The 21657-nt window shown below is 45.0% G+C and overlaps 1 protein-coding gene across 3 annotated transcripts in view; it reads left to right on the forward strand.

Moving 5' to 3' along the window:
* The window catches only part of Ninj2 (ninjurin 2), a 104762-nt gene that overhangs the window by 28928 nt on the left and 54177 nt on the right, over window positions 1-21657 (forward strand). The window contains exon 1 of one of the 3 annotated variants that reach the window (XM_051155263.1): window positions 19367-19532. The exons of the other annotated variants lie outside the window; for them this stretch is intronic. Within the exon in view, the coding sequence (XP_051011220.1) occupies window positions 19530-19532 (3 nt within the window). The 5' untranslated portion in view covers window positions 19367-19529. Of the gene's footprint in view, window positions 1-19366; window positions 19533-21657 lie in introns of those variants that run through there. 3 annotated transcript variants of the gene reach the window in all.

Genomic DNA, 21657 nt, shown 5'->3' on the forward strand with positions numbered 1-21657 from the left:
TATATAGTGATCTACTAAACTGAATTTAAAGCTAAAACATATCCGTGATGGTTCACACGCTTGAAATCCTATTATTGATAAGGCCAATGCAGAAGGATGTTGTGAATTTGAGGTTAGCTTGAACTATATAGTGAATTCCAGCCTAGCCAAGGCTACAAAATGAGGCACTGCCTCAACTGAACCAAAGCCAAAGGCCCCCTAAGACTAAGCCTCAATGCTAGTGTGATACTTGTGACCAGTGAAAAGGCTCGATTTAGTAAGAAGTAAGCACTGAGCATGCAGTGGAGCTGAAGCTTGTGCCCTGGGAGCCCTGACAGGAGGAGAGCCTACCCCTAGAATTCCAGGCTCACCGAGAAACTGCTCAGAACAAGAAAGACCAATCTACGGTGCCGCCGTAACAAGCTGCAACGTAGCCTCACATGGTGTCTCAGCCAGAGCTGGAATGCAGCTCGCCTGGGCAATCTCCTGCAGCCCGCTTAGCATGTGGGTGGCTCCTGCCTCCTGAAGAGGCCAGTAGGTAGTTCTTGCTTCCACCCTGGGGCAGAGGCTGGACTTTTCTCCTTGAGTTACTTACTGGTTTGCGCCTTCTGAGGCACAGAAAGCCCAAGTCAACATGGTTGGTCAGGCCCCGGCTTGGCCTCCATTCTTTAGGGTGTGAGAATGATTACCCTATGGCCCCAAGCCAGGGACGTGCTGCACTTAGGCCAGAGAAAGCTGGGTAGGTCAAAGCCCACACTTGCCGTTCCTCCTTCCAGGTCGCACCTGACAGCGTCTTAATATCTTAGTTAGGAAAAAACTTGCATCCCGACACTGACCACTTACACTTTCACACGGGGCCTTTTTTCTCTGTATTGATGGTATAGCTAATAACCAATTACAGAACAAAGTATACTGTGAGACTACTTCCTGCTGATTAGGGGTGTCAGGTTCCTTGGGACAAATTTGATCTTTGTTGTCAGGATATCTCCAACCAGCACTCAGCGATCCAGCAAACAACAAACAGCAAACAAACAGCATCAGGAGCAACAGGGGCAGCAGCAAGGGGAGCAGCAGCCTCCACCTCTCTTAGGGCTCTGGCATTATATACCCTCTGAAGAGTCCCCAGAATTCTTAACGTAAACTGTCATCAGCTGGCAAAACCACGCCCCTGTTAGAGCATGAGGCAAATCATAGTCAGCTGCTGTGGTCAATCTGAAGCAGCCCCGCATCTCATACCTGGGATTAAAATAAAAAACACATTACCATAACATCTTTGTGTTTAAAAACAAAAACAAAAACAATAATTCTCATCATAGAGAATAAGCCCATTGGAACTTTGATGGAGAGTGCATTAACCATACAATTCAATTTTTTGGCATTTTCACAATATTAGTTATTCTAACCCATAAGTCCAGGAAGTCATTCCATCTTCTGGGGTCTTCCTCAATTTATGTTTAAAAATACAGTCTTGCTATGCATCCCTGCATGGCTGACACCACACTGGTAGCAGTCTTTCTTCCTTGTCTCCTGAATGCTGACCTTACAGGCATGCACTACAACACGTGCACAGCGCTCGGCTCAGTGTCTTAGAGTTTTCATTGTAGAGATCTTTCACCCCCTTGTTTAGGTTTATGCCTATGTGACTTTTTAAAAAAGATTTATTTATTTCATTTATTGCATATGAGTGCTTTATCTGCAGAAGAGGGTATCAGATTACATTATAGATGGTTGTGAGCCACCATGTGGTTGCTGGGAATTGAACTTAGGACCTTTGGAAGAGCAGGCGGCACTCTTAACCACTGAGCCATCTCCCAAGCCCATCCTATATGATTTCTTAAAGCTATTAGAAATGGGATTCCCCCTCCTCTGCTTCCTTCTCAATAAGTTTGTGATTGGCGTAGAGAAAAGTTGCTAGGTTTTGTATGTTGGGTTTGTGTCCCGCTAGTTTGTTGAAAATATTTCTGTAATATAAGCATTTTCTGGCAGAATCCTCAGGGCCTTTTAAGTATAGCATCCTGTTACCTGTAAATAAAGATATTTTGGGGGCCGGAGAGATGGCTCAGTGGTTGAGAGTACTGACTGTTCTTCCAAAGACCTGGGTTCAATTCCCAGCACCCACATGGCAGCTCACAACTGTCTGCAACTCCAACATCTGACACCTTCACACAGACATACTTGCAAGGTAAAACACAAATGCATATAAAATTAAATAAATAAATAAAAATAAAGATATTTTGACTTATTTCCTATCGTATCCCTTTTATTTATTTCCCTGTCTGTCTTAGTTACTTTTACTATTGCTGTGCTAAAACGCCATGGCCACGGTATCTTATGAAAGAATTCATTCAGTTTGGAGCTATGGTTTCAGAGGGTTAGAGGCCATGATGGCTGAGCAAAGGCGTGGCGGTGGGAATGGCAGGGGGGCGGGGTGAGAATGGTGCCAATCTTTTGAATGCTCCAAGCTCACCTCCACTGACACAGCTCCTCCAACAAGGCTGCACCTCCTAAGCTTTCCCAAATAAGTCTACCGACTTGGGACCAAGTACTCAAACACGAGCCACTGGAGGCCATGTTCATTCAAACCACCACACGGCAGCATTGCTTTGGCTGAGACTCCAAGCACTATATCTAATAAGAGCGATGGGGATGGCATCATTCCTAACTTTAATTTTTTTATTTTCAGTTTCCCCCCTTTCAGTATAATATTGGCTATAGGTCTGTGCTAGACAGCCTTTGTTATGCACAGGTATGTGCCTTCTATTTGCAGTTGCTCCGGGCTTTTATCATGAAGAGATATTTTAACTTTGTCAAAAGCAGCTCACTCCTCCTTCTCTTTCCCTCTCTCTTTCCTTCCTTCCTTCCTTTCCTCCTCTTCCTCCTCCTCCTTCTTTTCCTTCTTTTGTTCCTTTGTTTTTTGAGACAGGGTTTCTCTGTGTAGCCTTGGATGCCCTGCACTCACTTTGTAGACCAGGCTGCCTTCAAACACACAGTGATCTGCCTGCCTCTGCCTCCATGAGTGCTGAGATCAAAGGTATGCACCACTATGTCTAGCCCATTTATTTATTTGTATTCGTATGTGTGTATGCATGTGGGTGTGGCATGCGATGACACATGTGAGTGCTGGGATTACAGGCCTGTGTCACCACTTCTTTCTTTCTTCTTCCCTCCCTCCCTCCCTCCCTCTCCCTGCTTCTCCCTCTCTCTTTCTCTCTCTTTCTTTATCACTGAGTGTAGTCCATGAGGTAGGTGGGGGAATGTGCTACAGCACACCTCAGTACACATGCAAAAATGAGAGAATAACTTTGTGAACTCAATTTTCTCCTCACCGGTACATAGCTTCTGGGGGCTGAACTCGGGTCACTGGGCCTGCGGAACAAGCCCTTTAACCCAGTGAACTGTCTTGCCGGTCCTTAAAGGACTTTTCTGCAACTACTAAGATGATTGGGTGGGGTTTTTTTTTTCCCCACCTTAAGCCTATTTCTGTGCCATTTTACACTTATTGCTTTGCATATGTTGAACTATATTTGCATTCCTGGAATGAAACCAGCTTCGCCGTGGTGTGTGATCTTCTTAATGTGTTTTTGAATTTGTGCTGCAAGTATTTTACTGAGCATTTTTGTGTCTATGTTTATCAGGGAAATTGGTGTATAATTCTCTTTTCTTGTGTCTTTATGCAGCTCAGGTATCAGGGTAAATGCTAGATTTATAGATAGGTTTGATAGTGTTCCTTTTGTTTCTTTGTAAAATTTTTATTTCTAAAACTACATTTATTTGTTTGTTTGTTTTTGGTTTTTGGTTTTTTTTGAGACAAGGTTTCCTGTGCAGCTCTGACTGTCCTGGACTTGCTTTGTAGACCAGGCTGGCCTCGAACTCACAGTGATCCACTTGCCTCTGCCTCCATGAGTGCTGAGATCAAAGGTATGCACCACTATGCCTAGCCCATTTATTTATTTGTATTCTTATGTGTGTATGCATGTGGGTGTGGCATGCTATGACACATGTATGAATGTCAGAGGACAACATACACGTTGCAATTCTCACTTTTTATCTTTGGTGGCAGGTTACCTGCTGAGCCTTCTCACTGGTGTGTGTGTTTGTTTGTTGACAGTATCTTGCTATGTAGCTTACCTGGGACCTGCTATGTAGCCAAGCGGACTCCTTCTGTCTCAGCCTCCTGTATGCCACTGGGGTCACAGATGTGTCACTGCACCCAGCTATTCTTCCTCTTCTATTTTGTAGTTGCTTTTTGGTTTCGGTTTTTTCCAGACAGGGTTTCTCTGTGTAGCCTGGCTGTCCTGGACTCGCTTTGTAGACCAGGCTGGCCTCAAACTCACAGAGATCCACCTGCCTCTGCCTCCCAAATGCTGGGACTAAAGTCGTGAGCCACAGAGCCTGGCTGATAAAAACTGACTTTGATCCTTTATGCTCAGGTTGTGGGTCTTTGTGAGTGAGGTGTGTTTCTTGGGTCTTCTCTCAAGATGCTAGCCTATGTCTTTTTACCCGTGTGTTGAGGATATTTACAACTAAACTTTTTTTTTCTTTTTTTCTTTTTTTTTGAGACAGGGTTTCTCTGTGTAGCCTTGGCTGTCCTAGACTCACTTTGTAGACCAGGCTAGCCTCGAACTCACAGTAATCCACCTGCCTCTGCCTCCCGAGTGCTGGGATTAAAGGCATGCACCACCACACCCGGCTTCAACTAAACTTCTATTGAGAGACATTTTCTTGTGGTTTTTTTCTTGCTGGTTGGATTCTTGTTTTTTCTTCATTTTCCCCCATCAGTATCTAGAGTTTTCTGGTCCACCCTGCCAGCCATGGTGAAGCCCTCCCTAGTTCTTTAGCTGTATAGTCCTCTCATGCAAAGTTTTCCTTCCTGGGCTCTCATAATCGAGACTCTGTCTTCCTCCTTTGTGTAGTTTCCTTTAAAGTATCTTCTGTAATGCGGGCATGGTGGTCGTGAGCTGCCTGTGTCTGAGCTTGTCTTGAAATGCCCTCAGCTCACTATAGTGTTCTATGTAGCAATTCTGATTGGCAGCTATGTACTTTCAGGGCTTGAAGTACATTGTTCCGCTCTTGGCTGTTGGGGCTGCTGATCAGAGAGAGAGAGAGAGAGAGAGAGAGAGAGAGAGAGAGAGAGAGAGCTAGTTTTACTATAGCGTGCTTTTTTGATCCTGGGATTACTAGTATGAGCCACTAGTAACATAGGATTTATGTTTGGGTTATTTCTTTATCATATTTTATTTAGTTAGTTTGCGTGCTTGTCTCTGTGTGTGTGTGTGTGTGTGTGTCTACAGTGCATGTGAAAAAGCCAGAAAACAATACACTGAAATTGATTCCCCCCATTCACTGTGTGAGTCCCAGGAGTTGTCAGACTTGGCAATCCGTCTCCCTGCTGAAGTGGGCTGTGTGTTTTTGACATTTAGCTGTGTCATGTCATGGAGAGATGCTTCTGTGGTCATATCTATTTAGGGTTCAAAATATTCCTTGTGTCTGGGTGTCCATTTCTTTTTCTACATTGGGTAATAGTCTGTTGTGGTTTCCTTAAATAGGTTCTTTATGCCTTTAGTGTGTACCTTCGCTGCTCTCCCTGCCCTGTGGATGCTAGGTTTGGGTTCTTGATTGTATCCTAGAGTTCTTGAATGTTTTGATCCTATACAGATTTTCCTTTTCTTGTTTTTTGTTTGTTTGTTTTTTATGGAACTGGGCGTTGAATGCGAGTTCTTGGCCATGCAAGGTAAGTGCCTTATCATCAAGCTGTAGCCTCCTCACCCCTCATCTCACTTTTAAATTCCCTATTAAAATTGCTCATGCTGCTAGCTGGGCGTGGTGGGTGTGGTGGTGCGCACCTTTAATCCCAGCATTCGAGAGGCAGAGGCAGGTGGATTGTTGTGAGTTCGAGGCCAGCCTGGTCTACAAAGCGAGTTCAGGACAGCCAAGACTACACAGAGAAAACACTGTCTCGGGGGAAAAAAAATTGCTCAGGCTGGCCTTGAACTTATGTCTCTCCTGCCTGAGCCTCCTATGTAGCTGGGGCTATCTTGCTGCATCACTAAGCCTGGCTATTGTGTTTCTTCATTGCTTCATAGGTGTAGTATCTCCTGGACCTTGTTTTTCCTATGATGTCCTTCCTTGTTAGTCATCCTAATAATGCTTCTCACATGTCTTCTAGGAGACTCTTTGTGTTTTCATTTCTACATCTCTCTCTCTTTTTTTTTTAATTTCTTTGCTGACGTTTTCTTCCATGCTGCTAACTTTCTCGTTTGTTCTCCTGACTGCCTGACTGTTCTGTGTGCTGCCTTTTCCCTCAGAGTCTTTGACTGATTCCTTTACTCATCTGCTTGCTTGTAACCCCTTGAAGGCTATTGATCGTTTTCGCGACTACATTTTGAAATCTTAACTTAACATTTTACTCATCTCAGTGTCTTTGAGGTCAGTAGTTGAGGAGTTACTACCTTTTGGGGGGGGGGGGAGTTTAATCTTTTTCAGGTGTTTGCTTTATCTGTTCCTTGTGTTTGCTTACCTCTGCTAGTTTTGTTTGGGGATCTTCTTAGGGTGCAGCCTACACTTGGAAGGAAGCTCAACCCTTAGCACCACCCAGGAGAAAACAAATGCTCTCACATGAGACCTCTGTCTCTCATCCCCTGACAGGAGCTGCATCCAGCTTGGCTCTCCTCCCCACCAAGCCTTGCCTTTCTGTCTCACTGCACTTTCCGGTTGATCCATCCTTCCTTTTGCAAATTTCTGAAGCTCTCCTCCTCTTTCTGTCTTTGGAATAGTCTATTTCTTCTTTTCTTTTTAATTTCTCAAGACAGGGTTTCTCTGTGTAGCCTTCGCCATTCTGGACTCACTTTGTAGACTAGGCTGGCCTTGAACTCACAGAGACCCACCTGCCTCTGCCTCCCTGAGTGCCACCATGCCCGGCTTATCTTTTCTTATTTTGACATTTCCCCTTCAGCCAATCACACAGCAGCATCTTCTAACTGCTACCTTACCCAGCCAGCTCAAATAGGGTGATGGTTTATTTTCTTGGTGTTAAGTTACAGGAGTTTTTTCTTCTTTTTCCTCCTCCTCCTCCTCTTTTTCTCCTTTGCCTTCTTCTAAATTTTATGTACATTGGTCTTCTGACTGCATGTATGTCTGTAAGAGTGTTGGATCCCCTGGAACTGGAATTACAGACAGTTGTGAGATCCCATGTGGGTGCTGGGAATTGAAAACAGGTCCTCTGGAAGAGCAGCCAGTGTTCTTAACTTCTGAGCCATCTCTCCAACCCCAAAATCATTCATTCATTCTTCATTCATTCTTTCTTTCCTTCTTTTTTTTTTTTTTTTTTTGGTTTTGGTTTTGGTTTTGGTTTTCCAGACAGAGTTTTTTTGTGTAGCCCTGGCTGTGCTGGACTAGCTTTGTGGACCAGGCTGGCCTCAAACTTACATCGATCCACGTGCCTCTGCCTCCCAAGTGCTGGGATTAAAGGTGTGCACCACCACGCCTGGCTAAATTCTTTCTTTTCTCTCTCTCTTCTTCCCTCCCTTCCTTCATTACTTTTTTCCCTCTGAGATATGTAAACCAGGATAGCCTAAAACTTGTCATCCCCTTGTGTAAGCATCTTGGGTGCTACAATTTCAGAAATGTGCCATAGCACCCAGCCCAAAAGTTCTTTATATATTCTAATATTGGGTTTCTTTTAAAATCATATATCTGGTTAGAAATCCTTCTGTTTTATAAGTTGTCTATTCATTCTCGTAACAGTAATGCAATACACAAAAATTTTAGTATTTTTCCTTTTTTGTTTGTTTATTTGTTTGTTTGATTTTAGAGAGGGTCTTTCTGTGTAGCTCTGGCTGTCCTGGAACTCACCATTTAGTCCAGGCTGGCCTCAAATTCACAGTGACCCACCTGCCTCTGCCTCCCTAGCACTGGGATTAAGGCGTGCGCCACTACTGCCCAGCCAAAAATTTTAATTTTGATGAAATCTAATTTATCTTTCCTTTTGTTATTATATTTGCCCTTATAGTCTAGAAAAGAATCATTGCCAAAGCAACATTATGAAGAGGTTCCCAGCGTGTTTCTTTTCCTTTTCTTTTCCATTCTTCCTTCTTTTCTTCCTCTGTCTCTGTCTCTGTCCCCCCCCCCTCTCTCTGTCTCTCTCTCTCTCTCTCTCTCTCTCTCTCTCTCTCTCTCTCTGTCTCTCTCTCATCTCCACCTTCCGAGCACTGGGATTATGGGTTTTCCCTCATATGATACCACATTCTGCTTCCACGGTGCTTGAGTTCCAACCTAGGACCTTCTACATTAGACAAGCACTCCACCAACTAAGCCGTGTCTCTAGCCCTCCGTTATATTTTTTCTAAGAATGCTATAGTTTTGGTTCATAAATTTAGGTCTTTACACTATTTTTCCTTGAGATGTTGTCTTGGGAACCCTGGCTAACCTAGTGCTCACTACGCTGGCCTTGAACTCAAGGCAATCTTCCTGCCTCTGCCTCCTGAGTGCTGGGATTACAAAGGTATCCTAGCAGGCCTGCTCCTTGCTCTATTTTGTACTTGCTTTTGAATATGGCATATAGGCTCATTTTCATTCTTTTGTATAAAGAGCTATCTGCTTTTTTTTTTTTTTCCTAGTACTGTTTATTGGAAAGACTGTCCCTATCTAAAGATCTTAGCACCCTTGTCAAAAAAAAATTTATCAGGGGCTGGAGAAGTAGCTCCGCAGTAAAGAACACCAGCACAAGATCTTCCTGAGGACCCAGGTTTGATTCGCAGCACCCACAGGGTGGCTCACAACCATCTGTAATTCTGGCTCCGGGGTGTTGAGCCCCACAGAAAGGTATCGACATGGTACACAGACAAACATGCAGACAGACATTGTATGCATGAATATTCAAAAAATAAAAATAAATAAATATTTTAAATGGTTTTTAAAGGGCTGATGCATAGGGCTCTTGTGTTGTGGAGAGTTGAGCTTGAATGCTATGAAGGGGGCAACACTTTACAAATGCCTAGTTTTCAGACAGGCATTTAAAATATCAGGGTCCAGCAAGCATTTCCTTCTAGTTTGAACTTATCCTCTCATTGTCTGGGGCACCATCAATCCTTTTTCTCCCTGAGTTGCTGAACTTAGAGGTCCTGTTTCTTGCTGTGTTGAAATCCAAGGGATCAGAGCGAGAGTAATTGTATGTTTGGGTTTTGACTTGTAAAAAGACGAATTGCAATAAATTAACTATTTCCTGAGCAGAATTTATGTGAGGCGTTGTAGCACGCAATTCAGGGTGACTTGTCATCTGCTTACAGAGAGTATGTGTCAAGGAATGAGCCAGGAATTACTTGGTGAGGGGATTTCTATTTAGAGGTGGAGGTGAAGAATGCTAGGTGTTAAAACAAAGGCCTGAACGAGTAAAAAACTTCACCCTGAGAACAGTGTGGCCAGTCTAACTCCATGAGAGGGTGTCGGGTGCACTGGTGTAGGGGCGTGGTGTGGCTACAGAGAGGATTCAGAAACAGTCAGTCAAAAAAATGTGTGCCAGCTTGGCAGACATTAGCAAACTCTTTAAGTATCTTAAATGATTGATTGATTAATTAATTAATTAATTTTAAGGTAATTCTCATATAGCCCATCTGGCCCTAAAATTGGTATGTAGCTGAGGCTGCCCTTGAACTCCCACTCTGCCTCCCCAGTGCTGAGGTTGAAAACACCACCATGCCCAATCATGACTGATTCTGTTTAGTGGGCACTGTTCTACAGAGCATGGGTCAGTGCGGAACATGGGATTAATTGTGAAACAGAAAAGTGGGTCTCCTGGGCCTTTTCTAGAGAGGAAAGTTCTAGATCTTTATCCTATAAACAGTGTGAGACCAGTGTGGGTAGGGCCTACTACTGTCAGGGGACAAAATGGATTTAAAATTTCCAAGATCCTACCCAACTTCAAAGTGGCCCACTAACCTTTTGTGCTAATGGCATGACATTTCCATGCTTGGTTCTGGTCTGGTTTGGGCACTTTCCCCAGCGTGCCAAACTTCTAAGCTACAGGCAGGACTATAATTTTAGTTTCCTCGCTGTCACAAAGGTCAAGTTTTCTACAGCTCTTGGTGGATCAGCTAAAATGTGTCCCTGTTGGTGAAAGCACACGGACACTGGATGACACTACAGGCAACCTGGAGTCTCTTCCCCACTTACACGCCGAGCCCCTCCTGGGTTCCCCCTCCACCCTCCCCCACCTCCTCGCCCCCCCCCCCCCCAGCAAGGTCGGCAAGAGGGCCTGCTGCCCCGCCTTCTTCAGTCCTTCCCACAGCAGTTGAAATTACCTATGACTCATAACCGTGCCTTCAGCTGCTCAGTCCCAGACAGGAATGCCAGACCTCACCAGTTAATATTTTGGGGTTCACAGGAAAGAGAGAAGAGGCAGGAAGTCAGTTGTGGGCTTGAATCAGAATCTGGGGTGCTGCACCCAGCACAGTGAGCATTGCAGGGTGCAGAGAACAGATGGCCTGGGAATGAGCCAGCGGGCCTGCTTCCACTGTGGTCACCCTCCCTTCCCTGCCTGGGGGCTCTGGGCATTGGCATCTCATCGAATGGCCACTGTGTTTGGTTTTCAAGGAAGAAAACAAAGAAGAGAGATTTGTTCTCCTGTCTTCTTTCACTGAACGGAATCTCGGTTCTTTTCCAGGTTGTGATTTTTTTCTTTTCTTTTCTTTTTTTTTTATACTTTTTATTTATTTATTTATTTATTTTTGTTTTTTTCAAGGCAGGATTTCTTTGTGTAGCCTTGAGTATCCTGGACTTGCTTTGTGTACAGGTTGTGATTTTGATAGCTACATCTGGACAGGACTCTAATCTGAGCACATTGGAAGTCTGCTTCTCCTGAATCCTTTTCCGTATGCTGAGCCTGAAGTCTGTCTTCTTCACTGTCCTGTCACTTCAATTGATGATTAATTCTGCAGCCTGTTAATACTCCACCCACAGATTGCTATTTCAGCCGACTTTCCCTACAACTCGAGCATCCTTGCCACATAGCGTGAGCTTCCTTAGAATCTGGTTACATTCTCATCAGTGCGCCTGTCTGCAATAGCTATGAAGTAGTCAAAAATAAAAGTCTCTAATTTTCAAGACCGTTCCAAAACTCAGCCCCCAAAGTAATGGTGCATAAAAGATAGACCAACCTTTTTCATACTTAATTTTAGTCTTTCAAGGTTTTCAGATAAAAGTTCTGGAAGCCACTTGTGCTTTGTTTTTTATTTTGTTGTCATTTTTTGTTGTTGTTGTTTGCATTTTTACCTTCTTTTTTCATCAATAACTGAAACTAGAATGAAGAACCAAAAGAGCGTTGTGAATCAGAATGGTTAAAATGATTAAGATGATTAAACACACACACACACACACACACACACACACACACACAGTTTTGTACTTCTTATTTCAGGTGAGTAAATTCCTAGATGCCTGAACGTGTGCAGAACATTCCAGCAGAGGTACAAGGGGCAGTTTTCTGCTTTTTGTTTTGTTTTGTTTCTCTATACTTTTGTCCAGAGAGCATCCTGTTCTGTCACACACATACACACTGTCATCTCCAAATTGCTGGTTTAGAAATAGAACAGGAGCCAGCAGGCCCTGGTCCAGCACCTGAGATGAGGGCCACTGCTGAGGCCGCCCACACAGCCCTTTTAGTCTGCAACCATCGCTCCTTCCCTTCCAGAAACCAAGACCTCGACTCCTACCTCAGTCAGGTAGTCAGCGCAAAAGGAAATTTATTTTCCTAGGCTAGTCTCAAACTCATGATCCTCCTGCTGCCTATTCTCTCAAGTGTGTGCTGTCATGCTTGGCTTGGACTTTTACATGTTTCAGAGACACCTTAGCTCTTCACACATATCCCAGAAGCTTTTCCTTCTCCCCTGCACACTTGGGCAAGTGGACCAGGCTCCCTCCCAGTGCTGGGACAAGGTGGGTGGGGGAAGGGAAGGAGGGCGATCCTCGCCAGGCTCCACTGTTTGGCTTGTACTTAGAATCAACTTCCCAGCTTGGAGCAAGCAGTGACCCATTCAGCCTATAATTATAACTGAGGACTCCTTTTTCCCACAACTGTGTTTCAGGTGTTTACTGCTTTCTTTAGAAAGGCATGGGGTGGTGAGGGAGGGAAAAGAAGAAAGGAAGGGAGGGAAGTAAAATAAAGGAAGAAGAAATAAAAAGGAAAGAGAAGGGACAAGAGGGAAATGTGAATGCCTAAAGATTGGCATCCCAGAGCATCCTTCCGGGGTGGAGCTGGGAGGAGTCTTGGTCCTCACCTAAAGTTATCAGTCTTGAGTAAGATTCGAGGTCCTGGAAGATGGGATTCCAGGCTCTGTATCTGCTCTCCCTCCATCAGATTCTTCTGCTGCCATCTAAAAAACATCCATGATAAAGGGTGTCCCTCCCTCCTTTGTTCAAATCCTAGGTGACTATATAGCGTGACCAGCTCACCGCTGGTATGAACTCAGCAAGCTCCTCAACCTTTAGTCTCAGTTTTTCTCCCATGTAAAATTGGGAATAAGTGCAGCCCTGCCCCATAGGATTGCTGCGAGGATCGAGAGTGGTAACATGAGCCTGCAGGATGGGGTGGGAACCGGTCCTCACGGGAGAGCATTACGTGAGCATGTCTTTCACTGCCCTGTATGGACCGGGAGGTGCTGTCAGCTGTTCTGTCAGTTATTTCACCAGACACAACGAGCATTCTGTTGTGTGCCTCTCATTCACTGAAAACACAACTCTAGGAAGACACAGAGGGAGAGGAAGACCTGGCTCCCACCCTTCGAGAGAGGACACAGACTCTTCATAGACACTTTTGGCTAGTATACAAAAAGAAGAAAGGGCTGGGGCTGGGCTTAGTTACAGAGCATTTGCCTTGGCTGCAAAACCAAAGCAAAAAGTATAAAGGTGTGGTGTGGGGTGGGGTGTGTGTGTGTGTGTGTGTGTGTGTGTATGTGTGCGTGCAAATGTGTGTATAAGCTATGACACACATGTGGAGGTCGGAGGACAACTTTGTGGTGTTGATTCTCTCCTATTTCTTTTTTTGTCTGAGACAGGGACTAGGCCTGGCTAGCCTGGAACTCACTATATAGACTAATCTGGTACTTGAACTCACAGAGCTCCACTTGGCTCTGCCTCCTGAGTGTTGGAATTAAGGGTGTATGCAAGCTGGGCTCTTGCTTTCCACTTTTATAAGAGTTCATGGGATTAAATTGAGCTTGTCAGGCTCTCACAGCAGGACTTTTGCCTGTGGAGCCACCTGACCATCCCAATAAAGTTTTCTGCTTGAGACAGCAGCTCACGTAGCCAAGGCTATCCTCAAACTTCCTATGGAGTTGAGACTAGCCTTTGACTATTCATCCTCCTGCCTCAACTTCAGGAATGCTAGAACCACAGACACACATCTACATGAAAATTCTACACACTCTACTTTCTGCTTGAGTGTGTTTTGCTGCTGTTTGTTTGCCACACTGGGGACCCAGATACTCAAGCATACTGGAAATCTCCAGCCTTCGTTTAAGTAAGCTGTGGCATAGAGGCCGGTCAGAGGATTGGGAACGTCTCTTCACTCAGAGCAGGTTCTCAGCTCAGTCCAGTGGTCTGGAGGGCTGTGGAGGGATCACACAGCCTCTGCCACACTGTCATAGTTGGAGGGCTCTAGCTCCCTGTCTGCCATGGCTAGTCCTCTGCTGGGCACTGGGTATGAAAGAGGAGCCCAGAGGATAGAAGGGATGGGGTGACCCTGCTGCCTGAGACTGGCAGCTCAAGGGTCCCTATATCTGGGACCATAGTTGGTCCCAACAATTATGGTTCCACCTCCACCCCTGTCCTCCTGGCCTTGTGTTAGGGCCCAGGCTCTGATGTATGGGTGTCACCATCCAGGTGCGTGTCCCATGCCTGGGATGCCTCCCTACTATCTTGAACTTGTAACTTACTCTAGGCCTTTGTAATCTGAATCCTCTTACCCAGTCTATCAGATCCCACCTCAACCTCACCCCCTCCTGAAGCCTTCCCTGACTGCACAGCTCACATTGCCCCCCCCCCCCCGTGGTTCTAAGTCTCCTGCTTGTCTGTTCCTTTCATTTAGAAATTAGTGAGGGAATGAATTATAATCTCACAACGTGAACACGAACACCTGCTTAATTGTAGGACACAGGGGAGGGTTGGCAGATTTACAAGAGAAGAGACAGAGTTGGACGTTGTGGTGGATGCTTGTAATCTCAGCACTTGGGGTTCTGAGCGAGGAGGATTGTTTCCAGTTCAAGGTCAGCGTGGGCTACAGAATGCCATCCTTTATCACGACCCTCATTCCTCCTAAAAAGAAAAGCAAAAGACAGGAAGACAGGAAGGTGGGAAAGCAGAAAGAGAGAGAGAGAAGGAGAGAGAGAGAGACAGAGACAGAGACAGAGACAGAGAGACAGAGATAGAGACAGAAAGAGACAGAGAGAATAAAAGTATGAAAGGAAGAGAGGCAGGGACAGAGGGAAGAAGACAAGCAGTGTAATGCAACTGCTGAGGAAGGAAGAATAACTTGTACGTCATAATCTTTGGGACAGACTGGGTCGCTATGTCTCTACCCAGAACCAGAGATAAAGCTCAGAACGTAACAGTTTGCAAGTTGTGGGTATTATTCAGAAAAATGGGAGACAGGGAACAGAGGTGATCCTGAGGGAGAGGCTCCACCCTCAGTGGCTTCTGAGCTTGCTAATGGCTAGCTGTCTCCTTTCAAGACTTAAGCAGCTTCGTGTACATGCACATTATAAAATAGTTAAGATAAAAATATACCTTTCACACAAGAGGGATGTTGGGCTTAGAGTCTGTTTATTGGATTATTAAGCTCAATATTTATATTTACAGATAAAATGTTCTTACAATACAAACAATGTGCTATATTACTGACAGGTCCATCATGATAAAATGCTAGTAGAAAAACAGAGAGAGCTCGGGGTGGGGGTGGGATGTGGTAGCACGTGCTTTAATTCCAGCACTCAGAGGCAGGTAGATGTCTGAGTTTGAGGCCAGCCTGATCTACAGAGTGAGTTCCAGGACAGCCAGGGCTACACAGAGGAACCCTGTTTCAAAAAGGGAAAAAAGAAAAAGAAAGGAAGTTGGGTTTTTGTTGTTGTTTTGTTTTGTTTTGTTGACATCTTAGTGAGGCATCAGTGGTTGTTGCCACTCTTTGTCGCCCAAGGACAACGTTAAGAATAAAGATGCCAGAGAGTCGACCAAAAAAGACAAAGACCCAGTAAATAAGTCTGGTGGCAAGGCCAAGAAGAAGTGCCCCAAAGGCGAAGTTCAGGACAGGCTCAACAATCTGGTCCTGTTTGACAAAGCCACATGTGACAAACTCTCTTACACTCTCTCAAGAAGAGACTTGATAACCCTATGAGCATATACAGAGGGAGGAAGTCCCCCCTCAGTCACAGTCATAGGGGAGGGGAAAATGGGAGGGAGGGAGGAATGGGAGGATACAAGGGAGGGGATAACAATTGAGATGTAATATGAATAGATTAATAAATTAAAATAAAATAAATAAATAAAACCAGCCCCCCAAAGAAAGTGGAAAAAAAAAAAAAAAAAAAAAAAAAAAACCACAACTCTCTAAGGAAGTTCCCAAGCTATAAGTTTGTTACCACAGCTGTGGGCTCTGAGACTGAAGATACGAGGTTCCTTGGCCAGGGTGGCCCTTCAGGAGCTACTTAGTAAAGGACTTACCAAGCTGGTTTCAAAGCACAGAGCCAAAGTACTTTACACCAGAAACACAAAGGGTGGAGATGCCCCAGCTGCTGGTGATAATGCGTGAGCAGGTTCAAGCAGCTGTAACTTTGGGAAAATAAAACTTTATTAAATCAAATAAGGGGGGAGGAAGAGGGGAAGGAGAAGGAGCAGCTTACTATCTAAAGAGATGGGAAGAAAAGTCTAAATGGATGGTTTAGTTGTCAAGTGGAACGCTACTTTTTAACTCAATAATAATTGAGTTGGCTAGAAGTAGCTTGCTGAAAAATGTCCTGCTGAAGTCCCCTCTTTTAGTGCCTCTGCCAAAGGCCGACTTGTGTTTCCACTTTTTTCTCCAATCTCACCATCTCAGAATGCTCCAGTCTTTCTAAGATTCAGCCATTATGATCAACATATAATCATGCACTTCCTCTACTCAGAGGTCTATAATAAAGCCAGGCATGCTGCTACATGCCTGCAATTCCACTAAACAAGGAGGAAGATAGCGAGTTCAAGACCAGCCTGGGCTACATAGAAACAGCCTGTCTCAAACAGAAATATACACACCATGTGCCCTTCAGAGATTCCCTAAAAGGCCCAGGCCACCCCACCCTCAGTGTGTGTGTGTGTGTGTGTGTGTGTGTATGTATGTGTGTGTGTGTGTGTGTATGTGTGTGTGTGTGTATGTGTGTGTGTGTGTATGTGTGTGTGTGTGTGTGTGTGTGTTTCTGTTGTATATATGTTAGATTACATATGGGCACAGGCACCTGTGGAGGCCATAGGTCAATAGTGGTTGTCTGGTCAACACTGGGTGTCTTCCTCGATCTCCCTCTATCTTGTGTTGTTTGCTTGTTTTTAATAATTTATTTTTATTTTTTTAAAGTTATTTATTATTATGTATACAGTGCTCTGTCTGCATGTACACCCGCAGGTTAGAAGAGGGCATTAGATCACATTATAGATAGTTGTGAGCCACCATGTGGCTGCTGGGAATTGAACTCAGGACCTCTGGAAGAGCAGTCAGTGCCCTTAATCGCTGAGCCTTCCCTACAGCCCCTATTTTTATTATTTTTAAAAGATTATATTTGTTTTTGTTTTATGTGCATGCATGTTTGCCTGCATGTGTGTGTGTGTGTGCACCATATGCATATAGAGTCCCTGGAGGCCACAAGTTGGTGTCAGAACTGGAGTTATAGACAATTGTGAGCAACCATGTAGGTGCTGGAAATTGAACCCAAGTCTTCTCTGCAAGATCATCTAGTGCTTTGAACATCTGAGCCATCTCTCCAGTCCTATTTTCTTTCTTTTCTTTTTCTCCCCCCCCCCCTTTTTCTTTCTTGTTTTTTTGAGACAGAGTTTCTCTTGTAGTCATGGGTGTCCTAGACTTGCTTTGTAGACCAGGTTAGCCTCGAGCTCACAGAGATCTGCCTGCCTCTGCCTCCTGAGTACTGGGATTAAAGGCGTGCGCCACCATGCCCGGCTTCCAGTCCTATATTGAATATTTTTAACTATATGTATGTTGGCTGGGTATGATGGTGCATGACTTTAATCCCAGCCCTCAGGAGGCAGAGGCAAATGGGTCTTTCAGTTTTAGGGCCAGCCTGGTCTACATAGCAAGTTTCAGGACAGCCAGGAGTACAAAGAAAGCCTCTGTCTCAAAAGAGGCCAGGACAGCCAAGGCTACATAGAGAAACCCTGTCTTGAAAAAAAAAATTGTAATTAAAATAAATAAATAAATAAATTAATTAATTATGTGCATGTCTGAGTGTGGTTATGTGCACATAAGTACACATACCCATGGAGGCCAGAGGCATTAGGTCCCCTTGAGCTGGAGTTACAGGTAGTTGTGAGCCTCCTGACATGAGTGCTGAGGGCTGAACTCAAATTCTGGAGGAGAAGTAAGTGCTTTTAACCATGAATTACCTCTCCTGTCCTCCACTTTGGTTTTTGAGATAGCAGTTCTCCAAGTTGGCTAGAATGACTGGGTAGATCGGCTCCCCAGGGATCCCCCTGTCTGTGTCTCCCCAGAGCTGGACCACAGGTACGACAGATGCACCTGACTTTTTATGTCAGTGCTGGGAGTAAAACTCAGGTCCTGATGCTTGCACAGCAAACACTGTACAGATCCCCAGATTACTCTCAAGTCTGCCCTTCAAGGTCATCTGCTAGGTGCCCCTACCCTGGTATTTCACCCTCTGTTTTTCAACGTGTGTGTGTGTGTGTGTGTGTGTGTGTGTGTGTGTGTGTTTTGCCTGCATGTGTATGTGTGTTCATATGCATACCTTGTGCCTGCAGAGGCCATAAGAATGTGTGTTGTCTCCTGGGATTAGTTACAGAGAGTTGTGAACTGTCACATGGCTGCTGGGACTAGAACCTGGGTCCTCCGGAAATGCAGCTAGTGCTCTTACTCACTGAGCCATCTCTCCAGCCCCTTTTCTTCATTTCCTTTGTTTTGTTTTGTTTTGTTTTGTTTCCGGATGGGGTTTCTCTGTGTAGCCTTGGCTGTTCTGGAACTCACTCTGTTGACCAGGCTGGCCGTGAACTCACAGAGATCCACCTGCCTCTGCCTCCTGAGTGCTGGGCTTAAAGGTGTGCGTGACCACCACCTGGCTCTTAGGTCTCAGGTTCTGCCAACTAAAATGATTTGCTCTCCTGAACGTGATTCCCTCTCTTGCTTGCTAGGCTCTTATCGTGCCTTCTTTCCACCTGAAAGGTCTTTTCCTTGTTTCCTCTCCAACTTTTACCCATCATCTAATGTCCAGCTAGAATGTTACTTCCTGCATGGAGGAGTTACTAAGGTAAGGTAAACATATATTATGTGATTTCTACCCTGTGCCATGGTTTTGTATGTTCTTTGTCTTTGGAAGACAGCAATTGCCTTAAAACCAGTCAAAATTCCATTTGTATATTTGCCTCTATACTGGGATCTAGTACATTTTAATTTTTCCCTATTTCATTTTATCCTAACCTAGCCAGGCATGGTGGCACACACTTTTAATCCCAGCACTTGGAAGGCAGAGGCAGATGGATCTTTGTGAGTTTGAGGCCAGCCTGATCTACAAAGTGAGTCCAGGAGAAACAGGGCTGTTACATAGAGAAACCCTGTCTTGAAAAAACAAACAAAGAAAACTCAAAACCAAAACCTAATTAGAGTTCCATAATGATTTGTTAGATATATTAATTTTAAAAATTGAGAGGCTGGCTTGGCTAAGTAGTAGAGTGTTTGCCTGGCGTGTGCAAGGCCCTACAGCCTAGAACTATAGTAGAAATTGTAGCAGAACAAAACACAGTGAACTCAGACGGAGAAGATGGATTGCTGGGGGTATAGTCCAGTGGTAGTGCACCTTCCTAGCATGGAGAACACACTAGGCCCAATCCCCATCACTGCAAGACGAAGAAAGAAATCAAAATAACAGAATGAAATACTTAATTTTTAAGCAGAGAGACTTGAACATGTAGAAACCTTCATACGCTGGCACAACTGCCAAGACACCTCAGCAACCATGGGGTTCAGGTGTGAGGAAGCCAAGGCAGACGTGAAGCCAGCAGGGGAAGCTTACAGGACACAATGAGTCATTTGCACAGTGGCATCAGCAGAGGAAAAGGATGGGACACAGAGTACAGGGTGGGGGAGAGGAACGGCTGAATTGGCAATGAATTTCATTCTTTGAATATTGCTCAACATCCTGGTATTTGGGGAATTTGCCTTCCTTGCCTGGTACAAATCGCCCACTGGCCTGGATTGCCTGTTCCGGGTAAACCTGTTCCGGGTTTTCCTCTGATTCCTTCACACCTAATGCTTTCTCACTCACCGTGGGACACTTGCTGGATGCAAACTAAGTGCAATGGTAGGTGCTCTTGAATCCACTAAGCTCGGGTCCAAGTTGGTAAATGGTCTCTGGGCTTTTACACTCAGGCTTTGGTGACAAGGCTCAGCAGGAGGATGGCCTAGGAAAAGGTGTCTCTACACAGGGGTCTGAGGTGAAAGAAGTGTTGCCAGCAGGTGTGGGCTGAGGGGCGGGAGCTTGGGGATCTTGCCCCAAAGTGGGAGTAGCTTCCATTTCAAGGACTTGAAAGTCTGCCAAGCCACCATTACAAAACTGCACAGACAGAAAGGACTCTTGACTTTGAATAGACTCTGTTTTCTTTGTTTCTTTCTTGGCTTCACTCACCTCTGGAAGCTCAGTTTGCCCCTGCTAGGCTTCACCTTAGCTCATGCAGTCTAGTCCTTCCAAAACCTGGGATTCCAACAATAGCCATTTGGGAAATGGCTAGATCCCATGGGAATTTTGGAGCTTATAAAGTTATCTGTGGAAAATGAAGTCAAGGTATTTCCTCAAATACAAACATTTCTATCTAAGGTACAAAACTTTCTACAGAGGTCACGTGGCTTGCAGGGTTAGTGTGCCTCCTGGAACTGGGTGATAAGCGCCAATGGTGGTATGGCTGTGTCCTGGGAGTTGGTATGACGGTCCAGAACCTTTACTGGGGTTTGAGAGGGTCTGTGATATGACCTCCTGAACAGTTAAAACAAACAAACAAACAAAATAACATATTTTCCTCCAGGCTGAGGATGGGACTTTGTGGACATTCCAACTACTCCCATTTCCTATGTGCTGTACATAAACACATGTGGTGGGCAACTATGACAGTACAGTGACGTGACTGGGATTTCTTGGCTCGGTGGTTAAGAGCACCACCTGCTCTTCCAGAGGTCCTGAGTTCAATTCCCAGCAACCACATGGTGGCTCACAGCCATCTATAATGTGACAATAAAATAAATAAATCTTAAACCCATAAAACAAAGGTTGGCGGCTCTGCCAGGTGCGGTGAGGCATGCACTTGGGAGGCAGAGGCAGGTAGATTACTGTGAGTTCGAGGCCAGGCTGGTCTACAAAGCGAGTCTAGGACAGTCAAGGCTACATAGAGAAACCCTGTCTTGGGGGGAAAAAGAAAGAAAGAAAGAAGGAAAGCACCCTGAGATTTCTGGAGCCTTCTGATAGAAATACCCTTCTCTGCTAGACAACACTAGTCTTTCAACCTCATCTTCTTTCCTTCCGTTCTGCTCTCAGGGCCACATGGAGCCTAAGCGCGTGGCTGCTGTTTGTCAAGAGGAGGACTAAGCTGACGGGGGAGGGTGCTCCTCCTTGAGGGTGCTCCTCCTTGAGGGTGGTATGAGGAGCACTGATGCAGGAAAAGTGGAATGCGCTCTTCATGTGATGCAGAGGGTGCCAAACTTTGGAGTGCCTCTTTAAAATTTCAAACTCGGCCTTACATTCCTGCAAGTAATTATAATTGCATCATAAGAATCCACACACGAAAAACGCATGCCACTGAAGAGCTACCATGCATTCATCTAAAATGTAATGTATAACAACGTCCCTGAGTGTGTGAAAAAGAACACAGCATCTATTGTGTGAAAAGCATTATTTATTTGTTCAGAAGCAATTTTGGGTGTATGTCTAAATTAAGAGACCCCCCCCCATCTCTACTGTAGGATCCTATCCTCCTTCAACAAAGTAGGAGCCATTGGTCTTCACTATTTGTTTATTATTTATTTACTTTATTGGTTTTCTGAGAGGGAGTCTTGGCTGGCCTCAAAGATGCCCAAAGATGACCTTGGATCTCTGTCTTCCTGCCTTCCCCCAGTACTGAGTTTACAGCTCTAGGCTGCCATCTCTTGCTTTTCTCTACTGAAAAGAAAACTGTGTACTAGCTAATAAAGCTTACTGCGGCAGAGTGACACCCAGCTTCCTGGCTATCTCCCTAACTCTGGTAGGCTTTGACAACAGCTACATAAAGGACATCCGGGTCCCTTCTCACCCCACCCACACCCCTGAGTTGAAAGGTGTCCATAGGGCACCTGAGGGAAGAAAGGGCTCATTCAGGCTTGCCTGATCTGGTCAATGGTCGGGCAAGAGAACAAACCACACACCACACCAGGCCTTGGCAACCAAGAGCGGCACAAAGCAA

Source organism: Acomys russatus, chromosome 13, assembly GCF_903995435.1.
Source record: "Acomys russatus chromosome 13, mAcoRus1.1, whole genome shotgun sequence".
In the NCBI taxonomy this organism is placed as follows: domain Eukaryota; kingdom Metazoa; phylum Chordata; class Mammalia; order Rodentia; family Muridae; genus Acomys; species Acomys russatus.